General features: G+C 38.3%; 1 protein-coding gene across 5 annotated transcripts in view; it reads right to left on the bottom strand.

Annotated features, from left to right (window-relative positions):
• Positions 1 to 19,221, bottom strand: part of elmo1 (engulfment and cell motility 1 (ced-12 homolog, C. elegans)) — a 123,133-nt gene that overhangs the window by 31,766 nt on the left and 72,146 nt on the right. For all 5 annotated transcript variants that reach the window (XM_055219516.2, XM_055219514.2, XM_055219515.2 and 2 more), the window contains 2 exons: positions 17,347 to 17,451; positions 13,155 to 13,263 (listed from right to left, as the gene is read on the bottom strand). In XM_055219516.2, coding sequence (XP_055075491.2) covers positions 13,155 to 13,263; positions 17,347 to 17,451 — 214 coding nt within the window. The remainder of the gene's footprint in view (positions 1 to 13,154; positions 13,264 to 17,346; positions 17,452 to 19,221) is intronic.

A 19,221-nucleotide genomic window follows, 5' to 3' on the forward strand; every position in this document is an offset into this window, starting at 1 on the left:
GTCTCCGTTCTTGGCCGTCTTTAGCCCTCACGTGGGCTTCTTAAGCACTGACACATCAGGAATGGTGCTACCTCACGATGCTTTTCTCTCATAAAAGCTCTTGGCAGAGCGGACGTTTATTCTCATCCCAGAAAAGCATGCACTGTGCTCTCAGGACACCTACACATTTGAAGCGAATGTGAACGGTTTGTTCAAAATGGGATTTTTATAGACATGATTTCTTTCAGTGCGTTCCCCTGCCAGCCAGGCAGTCACTGTTCTTTAATCAGGCACGTGTAAAAGTGGATGCTTTCAAAAAGTCTGCGAGTTTACTTTAAGAGTGACTTCTGCAATGTACAAAGTGACTCAAATGAATGTTGCAAAAATTTGGGTTATTTATTATAGGTCATTAACTTGGGCCTTGGATTAAGCGGGTCTCAGTCTGGACCTCTGAATCTGACCCTTTCACACGAATCAATTGCTCTGAATTAGTGCATTAGACAGTCCCTCCAGAAAAACACGATTATGTGATCGCATGATTCAACGCATAATCAGCCAAAGTCCGCTATTTATGCGGGGGCCGCATTTATTCAAATACGCCACACTTTTGAAGCATAAATTGCAGATTTCTGTGCGCAAAATATGTGGGGCTTGCATGATTTCATAATCCCCACATTTTCATAGCAAAAATCAGATTTATCTTAGCAGAAAGTTGAAAAATTTTGTATTTACTTCACACAAGCGCAGCCATATCCCCTGTTGTCATGGGAACGTTATGAAGTGACGTGATTATGTGACGTGCACATCAATGAAAAGCTTCAAAAGCTGCAAACAGTTTTTGCAAGTTTCTGCAGTTTTTGCAAGTTCCCGCAGTTTTTGCAAGTTCCCGCAGTTTTTGCAAGTTCCCGCAGTTTTTGCAAGTTCCCGCAAGTTTACGCAGTTTTTGCAAGTTCCCGCAGTTTTTACAAGTTCCCGCAGTTTTTGCAAGTTCCTGCAAGTTCCCGCAGTTTTTGCATGTTCCCGCAGTTTTTGCATGTTCCCGCAGTTTTTGCAAGTTCCTGCAAGTTCCCGCAGTTTTTGCAAGTTCCCGCAGTTTTTGCAAGTTCCCGCAAGTTCCAACAGTTTTTGCAAGTTCCCGCAGTTTTTACAAGTTCCCGCAGTTTTTGCAAGTTCCCGCAGTTTTTACAAGTTCCCGCAGTTTTTGCAAGTTCCTGCAAGTTCCCGCAGTTTTTGCAAGTTCCCGCAGTTTTTACAAGTTCCCGCAAGTTCCAACAGTTTTTGCAAGTTCCCGCAGTTTTTGCAAGTTCCCGCAGTTTTTACAAGTTCCCGCAAGTTCCAACAGTTTTTGCAAGTTCCCGCAGTTTTTACAAGTTTCCGCAGTTTTGCAAGTTCCCGCAGTTTTTGCAAGTTCCCGCAGTTTTTGCAAGTTCCTGCAAGTTCCCGCAGTTTTTGCAAGTTCCCGCAGTTGTTGCAAGTTCCCGCAGCTTTTGCAAGTTCCCGCAAGTTCCAGCAGTTTTTGCAAGTTCCAGCAGTTTTTGCAAGTTCCAGCAGTTTTTGCAAGTTCCAGCAGTTTTTGCAAGTTCCCGCAGTTTTTGCAAGTTCCCGCAGTTTTTGCAAAGTTCCCGCAGTTTTTGCAAGTTCCCGCAGTTTTTGCAAGTTCCCGCAGTTGTTGCAAGTTCCCGCAGTTGTTGCAAGTTCCCGCAGTTTTTGCAAGTTCCCGCAAGTTCCAACAGTTTTGCAAGTTCCCGCAGTTTTTGCAAGTTCCCGCAGTTTTTGCAAGTTCCCGCAAGTTCCAGCAGTTTTTGCAAGTTCCCGCAGTTTTTACAAGTTCCCGCAGTTCTTGCAAGTTCCCGCAAGTTCCCGCAGTTTTTGCAAGTTCCCGCAGTTTTTACAAGTTCCCGCAGTTTTTGCAAGTTCCTGCAAGTTCCCGCAGTTTTTGCAAGTTCCCGCAAGTTCCAACAGTTTTTGCAAGTTCCCGCAGTTTTTGCAAGTTCCCGCAGTTTTTACAAGTTCCCGCAAGTTCCAACAGTTTTTGCAAGTTCCCGCAGTTTTTACAAGTTTCCGCAGTTTTGCAAGTTCCCGCAGTTTTTGCAAGTTCCCGCAGTTTTTGCAAGTTCCTGCAAGTTCCCGCAGTTTTTGCAAGTTCCCGCAGTTGTTGCAAGTTCCCGCAGCTTTTGCAAGTTCCCGCAAGTTCCAGCAGTTTTTGCAAGTTCCAGCAGTTTTTGCAAGTTCCAGCAGTTTTTGCAAGTTCCAGCAGTTTTTGCAAGTTCCCGCAGTTTTTGCAAGTTCCCGCAGTTTTTGCAAAGTTCCCGCAGTTTTTGCAAGTTCCCGCAGTTTTTGCAAGTTCCCGCAGTTGTTGCAAGTTCCCGCAGTTGTTGCAAGTTCCCGCAGTTTTTGCAAGTTCCCGCAAGTTCCAACAGTTTTGCAAGTTCCCGCAGTTTTTGCAAGTTCCCGCAGTTTTTGCAAGTTCCCGCAAGTTCCAGCAGTTTTTGCAAGTTCCCGCAGTTTTTACAAGTTCCCGCAGTTCTTGCAAGTTCCCGCAAGTTCCCGCAGTTTTTGCAAGTTCCCGCAGTTTTTGCAAGTTCCCGCAGTTTTTACAAGTTCCCGCAGTTTTTGCAAGTTCCCGCAAGTTCCCGCAGTTTTTGCAAGTTCCCGCAGTTTTTGCAAGTTCCCGCAAGTTCCAGCAGTTTTTGCAAGTTCCCGCAGTTTTTGCAAGTTCCCGCAGTTTTTGCAAGTTCCCGCAGTTTTTACAAGTTCCCGCAGTTTTTGCAAGTTCCCGCAGTTTTTGCAAGTTCCCGCAGTTTTTACAAGTTTCTGCAGTTTTGCAAGTTTCCGCAGTTTTTGCAAGTCTCCGCAGTTTTTGCAAGTTCCCGCAATTTTATTGCATAAATATCCCGCATATTCCATCGCATTTTTTAAGAAAACGCCCCACAAGATCAAGAATTTTTGCCTGCAATAATCACAAAAAGCTCAGCATTTTTCTGGAAGGACTGATTAGAAATTCCAAGGTCAAGCATGACCCCCTGACAACTTTAGGCACCATTCAAGCATCATAACACAGTGCATCATTCGTCTTTAGCAGGTCTGGGTTTGAGTCTTAAGGATTCTGGTATTAGTCTGGATCTTGGGCACACAAATCTATCATACCATTTCAAGGCTGTGCATTGATGACTGTATTCTGCGCATGCAATGTTAGTCTATTAACTTTATAAGCAGGATAAGATAGAGCTTCGCTCTTCGTAAATGATTTTTAAAGACAGCCCCCCGGGACATGGCAGGATTATGGAATGAGAGCTCAGTGATGATCTATCATGTGAGATTAGCGCTTTTAAAAAATAAAACGACCTCAAATCAAATCAGAACGACTGTGTGGAAAATTAAAGTCGGGTTGAGCGCTATAAAACTAAAGATGCAATTACTGTATTCATAAACAGCACCAGTGAAGGTGAAAATGAAACACCAAAGCCCTGCAGGGCCCGAATCCGCACGTGTCAGTAACGGCACTTTGAAACAAACACGGGTCGAGTGAATGGTGCTTTGAATGAGAGCCACAATGTTTGTGCTTCTCATTTAGTAGAACCGAAAGCTTCAGAGTACACGCAAAGCCCCTGCAGAGGGCCAGTAATTGCATTGGCTTGGTAGAAATTGAAACTTTACAGCATAATGAATGATGCCTGAAGGGGAATTGGAACCTGCATTGGAAGCGCTGTCAGTGGACCAGTCAATACCAGAACCAACAACATCAGTCTGCTGACCATAATGAGACTCAATCCACCAGAGACCGGCCGAGCCACAGGTCTTGGATCTTTAGGATGGCTGAAAGTGATTCAATGTATTAGTTTCCTTCTCTTTCAGAAGTCAGAGAAGTTCAAGGGTGTGCTTAAGGGCATCCTTCCCGCCTGCTGAGGAATGAAATGTCACTTTGGTTTAGCCCCAAGTTCACGGTTTTGGACAGTATTAACAGTCTGAAGCAACTTTTTCAGTCTCGGCAGCAGTCACACAGAATGCAGGAATCTTACTTAACCAGGACATAGTTATATAGTAACTAAAAATGTTTTATTCAAAGCCAAACTAACACCCTTGTATACACCTGCCTGTAATTTTCAAGTAATATTAAAGACTTTGATTAGCTGACTCAAAATATGGATTGGAGAAAGTATAGTAACAAAATCTTAACATCAATCTCCCATTACATGACAAGTAACCAGGGCTTTGAACCAGATTTTTCCCCCAATTGGTTCGTTCCGAACAGAAACAGTATTTTATCGTTTCCGGTTTTTGGGTCAACCCTAAAATTGACGTTCCTGAACCGGTTAGAACAAAAAATAAAGTTCCCGAACCGGTTAATAGCGTTTCATGTCAGCTGTGGGACATACAAATAAGTCGGCTGATCCTTAGGACATTAAACTTAAATTATTAGTCTAAATAATAATAAAGTCTCTATCTTGTTATCAAACATTAAAAAAGGCTGCATTATGTAAGCGGCATAACTGTAATTCTGACATGCCTACATTTGTTTCAGCATTATAAATGAATTAAGACGAGGACAATTTCTGTCATGTTATTTATTGGCAAACAACTTAAATGTTTTTATTAGAAAAAGAATATTGTGGTATTTTTCGAGATCATTTTGTTTATATGTGTCCTGTAAAGAACAGAAAGATTGTTTGCTTGCTTTTTGAAATGCGTCTCTCCGTATATGCACTTTTGAGTGCACTTAAACTCAAGTGTTAACATTGCTTCTCAGTTTTCAGATGAGTCAACGACGACCAGAAGTGAACTTCACAGGGTCATATTGCACAGAAATCTTGTCAAAGAAAGAAAAAAATAACGGTATTAACTGGTTACCATTATTTTAAATAAAAGATTCTGTTCCGGAACATATATTTTTTGAAAGTTTCTGGTTTTCGTTTTTGTTCTGTGAACCAGTTCAAAGCCTTGCAAGTAACTTGAAGTCCCTGTTAAGTCAATCTTCTAAACACATTATAAATGTTAAAAATGTAGTGCAGAAACACACAACAAATACTGTAAATGATGTAGTACTGAATGAAACAGTTTTTCAACATTTCTTAGTTCTTACTGCGCGTGGCCCCGCCCCTAACACGATCGTGAGCATCCATTCAGGTTGCAGCTGTGGGTGCATCCCAATTCAGGGTATGGATCCTTTTAAGGCCAGGACTTTGAAGGCACGGCAATGAGACAGTCTAGCCTTGCTGTTCCCGCCCACTACGCTTGTCAGCGGGACACCGTAAATAAATAGGGAGGCAGATTTTTTTATTTTATTTTACAAAATATGGCACATTGACGCAGATTAAACTATCCAACAGTATGTAAAATTCACCAACCTTAGAAATATACAAAAGCAAAATGCAACACACACAATATTGCAGCAATAATATTAATTCACATCACTAAAACATCATTTATAATAGTAAAACAGTCACAAGGACCTTTAATTTGCAAAATATACACTTTTCTTTAACTACAGTTTTAAATGTTTATGTTAAAATACCCAGAAGTCACAGGTTCGCGTTGAATCTTGGGATAGCCAAGGCTGTAAAGGATACATCTATGGATCCTTGGTTTCAGGGGAAAAAGGCCACATTTGGAGGCTTGTATGTTAAGGAGCCTTCAAATTGGGCCGGGTGATGTCATTTGCTTTCAAATATGGCCTCGGAAGGCCACAGCCCCTGAATTGGGATGCACCTTGTATTTGAAAGTTCAGAGAAATGACAGCTTTCCCGCGAGTGGGCATGGCTTCAGTGCAGACACGCCCCCACCATCCGAACAGATATTTAATATTATACTTTACAGGGACTTTAAGGATGCATGAACATTTGTTTGTTGTGCCCTCCGGCTTACAAACATAACCGTAGTGTGAACCGTCTACGATTTAACATCTTAGCATCATAAATTTAACATCATCTGTCTAGTTGGATGAGTAGAGGGGCTCTAAGACATTAGGCTAAATTATTGCGGCATTAAAAATCTGAGATCAGACAGTGCATGACCTTAATCTTTCTGTATAGTAGCATCTGCCCTCCTGTAATTCCAATGAAGCCGGAATTAAGATGAAGATCAGAACACATTTTATGACCAATTTATGAAGAAATCCAAGTAAGCCCAAAGGGTTCACATACTTTTTCTTTCAACTGTACATGCAAGGAGCATTCAATTAATATTATCATTTCATTTGATGGAGGTGGTGTTTAGCGGCTTTTGCATCTCAGCTCTACGTATTTTGATAAATGACCGCACACAGTTGAGTTGACAGTTCCCATTGACTTCCACAATAGGAAAAACAAATTCCATGGAAGTCAACAGGCACTGTGATCTGTGTGGTTACCATCATTTATCAAAATACCTTTTTTTGTGTTCAACAAAATAAAGAAACTCAAACAGGTTTAGAACAACATGAGAGTGAGAGAATTTTCATTTTTGGTGCACTATCCCTTTAATAGTTTGAGTGCACGAGAAGCCCTTCAGCTGATTTCAGTGAATGTAAGTGTTACTGCTCCAAACTCTCAATGATACTGACATCATCAAACTTTGGTTTAGGTGATGTCATAGTGTGGCATCTGCTGAGCTCAATGTAAAAGAAAGGCATGGCAGGGCAATAAATAAGCCCTATAATCATAACTTTACACAAAGCCCTGCTATGGAGGGCATTACTCTATTAGATAAAGGTGCTAAAAGGAATTCTTTGCAATGTTATAGAAGAACCATATTTGATTACCCAAAGAACCTTTCAGTCAAAGGGTCTTGAAAAACCATTTCTTTGAGACCTTTTATAGTCTAAAATACATTTTCCACTACAAATAACTTTTTGTGCAACATAACGTTTTTAATATTGACTCCGGGATGATGGAACCGGAAGTGCTAAACTCGCTTCTGGGATTGCATACAAAAAATGTCAGCCCTGCTGACGAGTACAAGTTGATAAGGATTACGTAAAGCTGATACTGTATGGAAAGTTATGACTCAATAAGGGATTGGTATGTGATGCAGAAGAGACCAAAAGCAGTTTCCAATCTGTTTAAACTTTTCTCCTCTATCAAACGTCAAACTTTTTCTGCTACATATTCATTCTGTCTCTGACCTATCAATTTCATCTCACAGCATACAACACAGGATCTATTCAACTGTGTAATGTACGAACAGATGTTCTGATAGAGTTGCACCTCTGTGTTTTTTAATGCATGTAAGAATGTGGGTGAGATGCTGACAGTAGCTGCATCTGTTCTCATTTATTTTGCATGTGAAACTTGACTCGTCACCACACTAATGTCACAGCTGCCTCATCTTCTCTCGATTTATTCATATCTATGCTAATAAGACCTCCTATCTGACAAATATAAACTGGGTGGTTGTCCTCAACATCACTAAACATGTACATTCAGTCGTCATTTACTCCCGCCATGTGACTTTATTTGTTTCATAGAAAACTAAAGGTACTAAGCAGAACGTCTCCAGTGTTCTCTTGCATACAACGAAAAATAATGGTGACTCAGAAACAAAAAACACCCACCAAAGTAGTCCACAATTATATGCCTGCTACAGCGAAAGTCTTTGGAATCCATTTAATAGCTTTAAGCGAGAAGGACTTAAAATTTAATCATTCTTGCCTTGAGAATCTTGCTTGACAGCTGTGGTTACCATTCACTAGTAGTTCACAAGTAGCTTGTACATTCGGCAATAAACAGCTAGGAATAAATAATATCATGCAGACCTGAAAAGACTATGTAAGAGTATGTGGCTTTATATTTTTGTATGAACTACTCTTTTAACTTTCATTCTGCCAGGCTAACAATGCCCTAAACCCCTTTAAACCTCTTCCCTGTCATTTGCAAGACTTTAAGTAGATAAAATAATGCATGCAAGTGGTCCTTTAGCTCTTATTATTAGGGATGGGTTTTTAAATATATATATATATATTATTTGTTTATATAAAAGACATTTGTGACCCTGGACTGTCACAGATATATTTTTAGCAATAGCCAAAAATTAATTGTATGGGTCAATATTATAGATATTTTATGCCAAAAATCATTATGACATTAAAGGGACACTCCACTTTTTTTGAAAATATGCTCATTTTCCAGATCCCCTAGAGTTAAACAAATGATTTTTCCCGTTTTGGAATCCATTCAGCGGATCTCCGGGTCTGGCGGTACCACTTTTAGCATAGCTTAGCATAATCCATTGAATCGGATTAGACCATTAGCATCGCGCTAAAAAAATAACAAAAGAGTTTTAATATTTTTCCTATTAAATCTTGACTCTTCTGTAGTCACATCGTGTACTAAGACCGACGAAAAATTCAAAGTTGTGATTTTCTAGGTAGATATGGTTAGGAACTATACTCTCATTCTGGCGTAATAATCAAGGACTTTGCTGATGTAACATGGCTGGAGCAGGCGTAGTGATATTACCACTCCCTGAAAATAGTCCCCTTGCTAACTTTCAATAGCAGGGGACTATTTTCGGGCACTGTGTAATATCATTATGGGTAAATGGGTAACGTTTTAAATTGTTATTTTTTACTGTATTAACAGTATGTATTTATATTTAATTTAATTTGATTCATTAAATTAATTTAAATTTAAATCCGGTTTATTTTTTAGTGCTTCTCACAACACATTTTAAATCAAAACAACTTTACAGCAAATACATGTTTCATGTTATAATCAGCAAGTTTATCAGTCAGGGTTTCAAAGTAATGTGCATATGGGAATAATATACAGCTGTAAGATAATACACTATGTAGTTAGTTAACAACTAACTAACAGCAATATTGAATGGGTTTTATGAATCCACTGACAGAGGGCCCCTCACAAAGGTTTGCTTAGGGCCCCCCAGCATCTAGGACCGGCACTGCAAGTACTTAAGTTGGAGATGTTCCTGCAAGAACATTTTCCACACACACACACACACACACAAAACGACACTTCAGTGGTTAACAAGACATGCTGGGCTCCATGTCAAGATGGAAAGCGGGGCACTTTTAAAAAAACCACATTAATTTTTTACTGGATCTTGGTAGCAACTGCAGCCAAGCAGTACAGCTTCATCCACAGACTCAAATTCGATCCCTCAGCCATTACACAGGCCTGCCCAGGCATGAAGCCATGTGCTGATCTCAGAAAAGTGCCATGTCTCAGTAGGGAACTTACCCTATAGCAGCAGGAAAGTCGAGGATGTCACGCAAGAGGTGCTAGATAAAGACAAGCCCTAACACACCGCGGCATCCACGGGGGAAGAGTGACATCCGCACACTTGCGTCACTGAGAGGGTCTACACAAAGTAGGGGCTTTGAATTCGATGATGTAATTAATGTCTTTAGACAACCACTACTTTTATTGCTCATGCATAGTTGTGCATGCGGCACAAACCACACAGTATGTGCCAGAATAATCCGTTACTTATACCTTTAATTCAATGATCTGACTTTTACACTTAACATTAGCTAGCAAAAGGTCATGGGTTCGAACCCAGTGAACACACATACTGATAAAAATGTCACGCACTGTAAGTCGCTTTAGATAAAAGCGTCTGCCTGATGCATAAATGTAAATCACGTAAAAATATCATATGGAGCTTGGCCAAATGTAGAGACATGAATATAATGAATAAGAAGCAGACAAAGCTGACCTATTTTAAATGACATGCAAGCAATAATCAGATTTGTGGAAAATACAGATTATGTCGCTACCTTTCAAATAGAAGGCAATGATATCTGCATCTGCATGACATTCCTTCAGTCTCTGATACTCGCATGTGCCTACTGTGTTATTTACAGATCACAGTTCAGTACGTGAATATTCATCCCCATTAATACGCTAGTTTGATCATAGGGTTGAAACCTTCTGTAAAAGTGAAATAACACCATAAATCCATAAGCAAAGGCATTTCTGCTCGTAGCCATTTTAAATCTCCTCATACATATTAGATACACCTTTTTAAAGCCTAAAATGGAAAGCCATTGTATGGCGTCAGACCACCACCGATTCCATTAAAGCTTTTGGTGAAAAAACACGACTAGCTATAAAACTTTAAGTAGTTCTGCTGAGTGGAGGTGAAGCTGGGCCGCACGGACGCCTAATAAATAATTCATGACTGCCGACGATAGCGTGGCTCAAATAGAAACTCACACATGATGTAGAAAATGACATTAGAAAAGTTTATCACTTGTACAGTCTAATTAACAGGGTATTGAGAGACACTTAAAATGCTGTGTCAACAGAAAAGGGTAAATGTTAAAAGCATAAATTAACATAAAATTAGGAGTCATAAGCATAATTTCTGTCATTTTTAAAGCTTTCACAGGTATGACGAGGCATTCAGGCTTATCAAAGCTTTATGTAAACACATATATCATTTAAAGTGGACCTATTTCATTGCTAAAAAACAACATGTGTATTTGTGTTTGCCTACAATCCGTGTGTTTATTGTAGTCCAAGAAAAGAGATTTACGTTGGAGATGAAAACTCGCGTCATCGTTTACTTTGGGGTATGTACATTTTGCATATCGGTAAAACGTGTAAAAACATGTAAAAACGTGAATCGGACAATAGGTGCTCTTTAAACCCCTTTCACACAGCACCAGAAAATGCCAGATTGCCTTTTGTTTGAGAAAGCAAACACATCCCATATTTGATTCTGGGATCGTTCCCGTAATGAGGATCTAGTAACATTGCCGTAACGCGTCCGGTGTCAACATAATTTACATTTTTGGGTGAACTATCCCGTTAAGACGTCGCAGGAAAAATCCACCATGTGCAAAATTACAAATACATTACACGTCACGGCTCTTTACAGGATGAGTATGAACACTCCAGAAAATGATTCCAAAAATGTATTGGCAATGTGGATGAAAAATAAATCAAACGATGCCAGAAACAAATTCTGGACACATTTTTTGTATATTTTCCGTGATCTGTGCGAAAAAGGCTTTATATACATGGTTCCAATCAAAGGGTCACTTACTCATTCTTTATTATTTTTTCATGTTTTATAAAAATAGTGAACTCCTCAAAACTATGGAATAACATGGAGTAAATGTGATGTAAAAAAAATGGGAATTATGTTGTGACTAAAAACATAAAAAATAAATGTGACCATGCCTGTGAAAACACTTTTTTTATTTACTCATCCTACAAACCGTATTTTTCGGTCTATAAGCCACGTTTTTTTCATATCTTGGCTGGTGCTGCGTCTTATAGTCAGGTGCGCCTTGTAAGTCAGAATGAATTAATTTTGACATTTACGAGGCAAGAGACAACATTACCGTCTACAGCCGCGAGAGTCCGCCATATGCTGCTTCTGTATTTATGTAATTTAATGGATTCAGTGATATGGAATGACAAGTATGCGAACTTCACGCTAGTTGGCTTGTTCAGTTAATTTAGCCTATTCAACCTTCCAGGTAAGTTCTGTATGCTTTGGTTTATCGTTTTAATAACTGATAATATTACTTTAACGTACAGACATCTATTCAGCCTGCTGTTCTGTCTGCTATTGTTTAGTTGAATAACTTGCCTTTCCAGATTAAATGTCTGTTCTTAAATAAACGCGCCGTATAGACCACTGTGACAATATAACCTTGATATTGTTAATATTGACCAAGTAAGATGATGTCAAAGATTAAATATATATATAAATAAATATAACCATCTGCAACCATCACTGTATGTGAGAGTTCTTAAAAGGAAACCTATTTTAATAGCAATGTCAGCTCTCAGCCTAAGCTTTTAAAGGCACACATTACTTTTAAATGAGGAATTGCATTAAGCTTTCACAGTGATTTCATTGAATTAAGTTTTCCACTGACAGGGTGGCAGAACGATTGAGACCTTCATTCCATTCAACCATACACCGGCACTCAAGTTGTTAATAACCTTCCTCTGCAAACTTGTTTATCCAAATTATGTTTTTAAAAAACAACATGTATTTCTGGCTGCTGCTATTTTTCTATATTCTTAATAAATCACTTTATAAAAAGTCAATGGAAAATGATTTGGGGTGGATTTAATTACAAACTGCAATGAATCAATGTTATTTGAGAAAATAAAGCCAAAGACCTACAGTTCTATTTTACAGTAATTCTCAGACAAGAATGAAACGCACCTCGTTGTCTCCTTGTTATCTTCGTTCTGCCCACAATGAGTTAACTAAGTTTAGGCAAACCAGTCGAGGCAAAACTTACTTGTCGCTAATGTAGGCAGAAGCATTAGTTCAGTTTCTCAGTGCATGCCAGCCCCCCACCCAAAAATGACTCAAGAGGCATAACCTGACTTAAAAATTAAAAACATTAATAAAATATTTATGGTACATTTCTCACCAAACCATGCCAAAATCTTATAGAAAAGGAAAACTCGAGCAATATCTAGGGATTGGCATATAAAAGTAACTTGGGTGGGCTGTTCTGACTAGATAGTAACCACATACAGTAGAAAACCCTAGCAACCACTTAGTAACATCCTGGCAACCACCCAGAACCACTCCTATGTCCAAGTTTACATGCAAGCATCACATTTTCACTACACAAATATTCAAATTTAGTCTATAAATATATTTCTATTGTAATTGTTAAGTACTTGGAGGACATTGGTCACCCATGAGTCACTGTGATTTCAGAGCCAAGCATGCAACACCTCACAGTGCTGCCCAATGAGATCAATCCCACACCTTCGCTCAGCTCCATATATCACTGCCACTTTCCATTACGCATCTCCCCATGTGCAAGGTCAAAAGAACCGCCTAACCATCATGTAGCCTGGAGCTTCAGAAGTCAGAGGCGTTCAATTTAAACGCATTAGCTCGGGTCTAAACCATCACCCATATCTGCACCTTCAGCTCAGGAAAGTCATTACAGCCCAGGCAGTGCAGAGGTGAAGAAAGGCAAACATTACACTCTTTATTTTATTAATTTATGAACTCCTGTACAATTAATAAGTCGAATGTTGGCTTTTATTGTCACTGTTGGCAAGTGAGAAAGACAGAGAGACTGTGGACAATGAGTAAGCTGACTTGAGTATGTTATTTCACTGTGGATCTCTCTTACTGTACTTTAATCAGTAATCCATTCTTCTTTCTTTTATTTGTACACTTTTGCATTCAATATAAGTACACAAGTGTTCATCATGGTAATGAAGCACTTTACAGATAACACTTACGAAGTTCTCCCACTTTGAGAATCTCACACAGCATCTTTGTCAGTTCGATGCTACTGCGGCCAAACGGACACTCATGCTTGTCTTCACGACTGCTGTTCTCCAGAACAATCTGTAACACACATAAATATACAAAAGTAAAGCACACTTTATTAATAGGGTACAGTCTGGTATCCCAACATGCGAGAGCCTGAACACAATAAACAAAAACCCTGTGAAAAAATGTGACCCTGTCTGTGAAATCAAGGCTAAAGATGCAAATAAATTATAAGATTAGGAGCATCAATGTTGTCATGGCAATTAAATTGATAAAAACAGATGTGTTTGTTGCTTTAAATGTTTTTGAGATATAACACTCAAAGTTTTATTATAAATAATGAAATTAATGATTTCAAATACTGAAATCAATTGTTGTATTGACACAACCACTCTAAAAATGTTGTTTCAATTTAAAAAAGTAAGTTATCTGATTGCCTTAAAATTTTGAGTTAATTTAACTTACACACAAAAACTTTTTTTAAGTTAAAGGAATAGTCTACTCATTTTCAATATTAAAATATGTTATTACCTTAACTAAGAATTGTTGATACATCCCTCTATCATCTGTGTGCGTGCACGTAAGCGCTAGAGCGCGCTGCGACACTTCGATAGCATTTAGCTTAGCCCCATTCATTCAACGGCACCATCCAGAGACAAAGCCAGAAGTGACCAAACACATCAACGTTTTTCCTATTTAAGACGAGTAGTTATACGAGCAAGTTTGGTGGTACAAAATAAAACGTAGCGCTTTTCTAAGCGGATTTAAAAGAGGAACTATATTTTATGGCGTAATAGCACTTTTGGGAGTACTTCGACTCGCCTGAAAAGTCTGCTCCCCTTCTCACTCTCATAATGGGAGAGGGAGGGTGTTCTGTTACTGTGCAGAGTCGAAGTACTCCCAAAAGTGCTATTACGCCATACAATATAGTTCCTCTTTTAAATCCGCTTAGAAAAGCGCTACGTTTTATTTTGTACCACCAAACTTGCTCGTATAACTACTCGTCTTAAATAGGAAAAACGTTGATGTGTTTGGTCACTTCTAACTTTATCTCTGATTGGTACCATTGAATGAATGGGGCTAAGCTAAATGCTATCGAAGTGTCGCAGCGCGCTCCAGCGCTTACGTGCACGCACACAGATGATAGAGGGATGTATCAACAATTCTTAGTTAAGGTAATAACATATTTTAATATTGAAAATGAGTAGACTATTCCTTTAACTAATTTTTTTTATTAACTTAAAAAAGTTACCTGATTGCATAAAAAATTAAGTTGAACCAACAAATCATTTTTACAGTGCATTTTATTATTTTGCATAAACAAATAATGGAAGTTGGGTTCCTAAACATTGATTTTAATATCTGACACACTGTGTTAACCCAGATATTGTCTTTACTTAAACAATGATGTAAACATCACTTAATATTTTGAGTTTTGGTCATATACTTAAAATAATAATCGTTAAAGGTATAGCGGAAGATTTTCGTTTTCCGGGTGGATCACCTCTGTTATTGGTCATCCCAGATGTCAATCATTCTGATTATATGTTGACTTATAACCGTCGTACGTGCTCGCCTCTCGGTTCGCTTTCTGCACATGCGCACTTTCACGTGTATGTGTGTTGTGCTACGGTTTCAACCATTCATTGAAGCTCGCAATCTCGCTGTGTTTTTTTTTCAAAATGTCTGAGGGTCGCAAGAGAAAAAGTGTCTACGAATTGTATGACAAGAAGAGAAAGGACTATAAAGAAAGAAACAAGACCAGACTGTTTATGGGAGACTATTTCACACGCTGGCTGCTGGTGTGAGCTAAAAGGACAGGTTGGGCTTCCACCGCGAAGTTTCTACAGGAAAGGTACATTTTGTTATGCTATTTGGAGAAATCCATTTAAAATCACTGCTAGTAAAGTTGATGTAAGTTATGATTAGCGATGCTAGTCCTGGCACAAGTCACGAACCGCACAGACACGGTAAACATGCCGACAGCAACTTGTAAACAGAGCGAATAGAAGAACTGAGCTCCTGCATGCTCTCTCTCTCTCTCTCTCTCTCTCTGTCTCGTGCACGCGTTTAACAGGCGTTCCCTCTCGGGAGGAGGTAGAGAGTTTCGTGTGCATTTTTTAAAAATTACGGAGGGGCGGTTCTTTTAAATAATTCGGGAAAATCTTCCGCTATACCTTTAATTTAACTTTTAAGCATATCAAATTAATTAAACTAAAACATTCAAGTGAAATGAACTTAAAATTATTAGTACATGTAGTAAAGAATACCCATAATCCTTTGTGCCAGAATATTTTGATTTATTCTTTTTCACAGAATAAGACTTTTAACTATTCAACTATTAAACTATTTGTTAATAAAATGTTTTGTCGTAAATGATAATTTTTTTGAAGTCACCGTTCAGGTGAAAAGTTTTACTTGATGAATCCTGTTCAGCACATTTTATTGTAGTTCTCTTTACAGTACTGACAATGCATGTCAAAAATGCAGTTTGTGTGTTTCTGTAGAGAATCAACTTATAGTCATGAATTTTGTGTTATAATACAATTTATAACACTAAAAGTATTATAATTATAAATTGATAAAACATCTTTGAAGTTAGTTAAGTGGACATGTTAGACAGGGTGAGTTTCCCGAAAAACGACGTAACTCGCTGCTGAACCACCATAGTACAATGCATAGTTAGAGAAACTAACTACCTTGTCAAGACTGTTTTCCAAAAGCGTATTATTATCAGATTATTGCTGTTAATAACATACATTGCATCGAAAGACTTATTTTGTTACCGTGATTTAGTTGCTTTATTTCAAAATATTTAATTTATGTGCAAGTTTCCTCTTACGTTACTTCTCCCAGGGATTCCCCAGGGTCTTAAAGCTCGTAGATCTGTGCACATGAGCAGTTTTCAAATAAAGCGCTTTAATTCTGTTTACAAACTTAAACACTTAAAATAAAATTATTTATATTTAAAATGATGGATAGTATAGAATGCACTACATGTTTTTGCTTATTTTGTTATTATTTATTGATCAACGTAAATCTAAATATCATAATAATAAGGATCTACGCTTCTAACCACAGGTGAAGAGCTGACGTTCAAACCACACAACATGCAGCTTGCGAATGTTCGTCTGAACTTAGTTTTCGGGAAACGCCAAATCATTGAACTTTGTCAGTAACGTCCAAACTTATGACAGTAGTTGGCTAACAATGCTTTTGGGAAACGCATCCCAGAGCAATTGAAATAACAAATTATTTCAAGTTAAATCAACTTAAAATTAAGTTTAATGAACTTGCTGATTTATATTGGAATTACTAGAATTTTTATGTTAAATGTACTCTTGTTTTAGCTTAAAACTATTATTTTTTGGGCAACAACTTTCCAACAACATATTTTTTAAGTAAATTCAACTTGTCAAGGTTTACAGTAAATGGCTTTACCCCGTCAATATTACAAATATCAAGGTTATATTTTCACAGAATGTTCTTTATATAATATAATGGATGATTTCATGCAGAAAACAGTAATTCACAAAAATGAATTTAGCTCGGTTTTCACAAACTGGGTCACATATATTTCACAGGGCCACTGCATGTTATTGGCATCATCATTCATGGTCACCTGAGACAGCAGCATTATTATTATTTTGATGCAGATGTCATAGCATACATTTTTGTTTCAGATGCGATACTGTACGAGGGGACTCATTTGGTGTTGGATACAATTCCAAAGATGCTTGATCCTGATCTGGCTTTTTTGACACAAATGAAGCTCTGAGTTTGAGGTATTGTGTACGCTTGAGGGTGGCATGCAACAAGCTGCTGAATTCATTTCAGTTTACCTTTAGCCTGTGTGTTTGTGGGTAAAGAGTTGACTGGCGCAAGAATATACTGAGAGTGAATTGTGAAACCAAACAGAAATTGGATCTGGAGAGCAACTCCACAAATTGTATAATATGAAATTAAAAGTGGAGAAATAAACCAAGTTGCATGGTAATGAATTGAATACAGCCCATCCTTATGTATGACTCATGTCTGCACTGATGAAGTCATTCCTGTCTTCAAGAGGTGTTAATTGAGAACTATTCAGATTATAAATAAATAAAAGTGTTTATCATTTCCGCACCTCCTTTCCGTAGGTGTGTGAGCGAGTCTTACCCTGATATAGGCATCCTGATGGTGCCTGGCAAAATACAGCATGTTATCAAGAGCCAACATCCCGGGAGGAATCTGAGTAAAATCCACCGCAGGGTTCACATGATTCTGCAAAAACACACACGTGAAAACACAAACTGAGAACGATACAGAAAACCACACACGCTCCAGTTAAGACTTCATGACTTACATCATAATGCCGCTTGGAGTGATGTATTGCATTTTAAGCAAGCGAACAGAGATACAACAGGCATCAAATTGTTTCCCCTGGTAAACTTCAGAGGCACCATGATTCAGAACCAGGCTTACGTATCCCTGGTGGATGACAGGAGGCTTTCTGCAAATATAAGGTTGACGGTAGCTGCTGCCTCAACTCGCCTGTCTACCACAAACTAATCTACACTTCTCAAACGATGACAGACGGTTGCCTCTGAGGATGAGCGCTGTACCGCTGTCTGATGGAGTTTAGGGTTGCCAATTACTTTGTCTTTGAAAGTTCTGGCCTTCATTTGGACACTGGGGTGTCTGGGTTGCTGAACAACGGAGCAGAGACAGGACTGATTACAAAAGAATAGGGAGACGCTGCTGTCTGATTCAACTTATTAAACAGACAGAGTTACAAACATAGAATATTATATCATAGAAATATATCGGTAAATACAGCGGGGGAAAGTATTTGACACAAAATCAGCGTTTTTATCAGTAAGGGGATTTCTAAGTGGGCTATTGACACGGTGTCATTTCACTTTATTTATTATGAATCAAGTTGTATACTTAAATGTTCTGATTTCTTTGTATGAATATTTGGCTTGATGGCTACATCTGGTGGAAATTTGTGTCAATAGCCCACTTAGAAATCCCCTTACAGATAAAAATGCTGATGTGTCAAATACTTATTTCCCCCGTTGTATATTATCCATCATCATAGCAATGTACTCATTATTGCCATTACAATTATTAAAAGGTTAGTTCACTCCAGAATGAAAATTTTGTCATCGCTCTTCTTTAGGTCTCATTTAAGAAATAAATCATACGAGTTCGTAATGAAACAAGGGCATGAAAAAGATGAAGAATATTTGTGTGAACATTTAAAGGGCACCTACTGTGGCCATTTTGACAAGATGTAATACAAGTCTCAGGTAAAGTGTCTGTGAAGTTGCATCTTCAAAATGCATGTCCAAAATGCTTCTATTTTGGTTTGAGTGTCTGTACCTTTAAATGCAAATGAGCTACTGCTCCTCACTTCCTTACTGAAAGAGAAAGTGAGCGCTATCGGTTAAAATGTTCCTGTGAATACAGTCTGAAACAATAGTATCTCACTGTTAAGATATGGCAGACAGCACACAACTGGCTTAGCAGAAACTATGATAATGTATGACTGTCAGTCAGTAGCCATGGGTGGGGATTTATCAGTGTGACATCACATTAACAAGAGAATCAAAATGGCATGTCTACACTCAAAAAAAAATGATTAATTGGATTAACTCATTAAAATTGTGGGCAGGATTTCCATCCAATATGAAGGTGTACCCCTTACTCATAAAAAACTGCTTTACCCAATAAAAATATATTGAGTTAGTCAAACTCAATTTAAAGTAAATGGCAATACTCAATTAGTTGCCTCAACTCAATGTAGTGTAGTCTGAATAACTCAATTCTGTTATTTTATATAAAACCTTTTTATATCATACTAATTAGCATAAGCACATGCTAGCATGCTAATAATAATAACATATAATACTTTGGATGAGCATGTGAGAAGAGACTGATCTCCAAACAGGCATTAACACAGTTAGTGCTCATTTAGAAAAATACGTCACATCCACAACCTAACCACAAGCGCCACTCTTCTGCACGATGGTAACCAAACAATTTGAA

This window comes from Misgurnus anguillicaudatus, chromosome 20 (assembly GCF_027580225.2).
Source record: "Misgurnus anguillicaudatus chromosome 20, ASM2758022v2, whole genome shotgun sequence".
In the NCBI taxonomy this organism is placed as follows: Eukaryota; Metazoa; Chordata; class Actinopteri; order Cypriniformes; family Cobitidae; genus Misgurnus; species Misgurnus anguillicaudatus.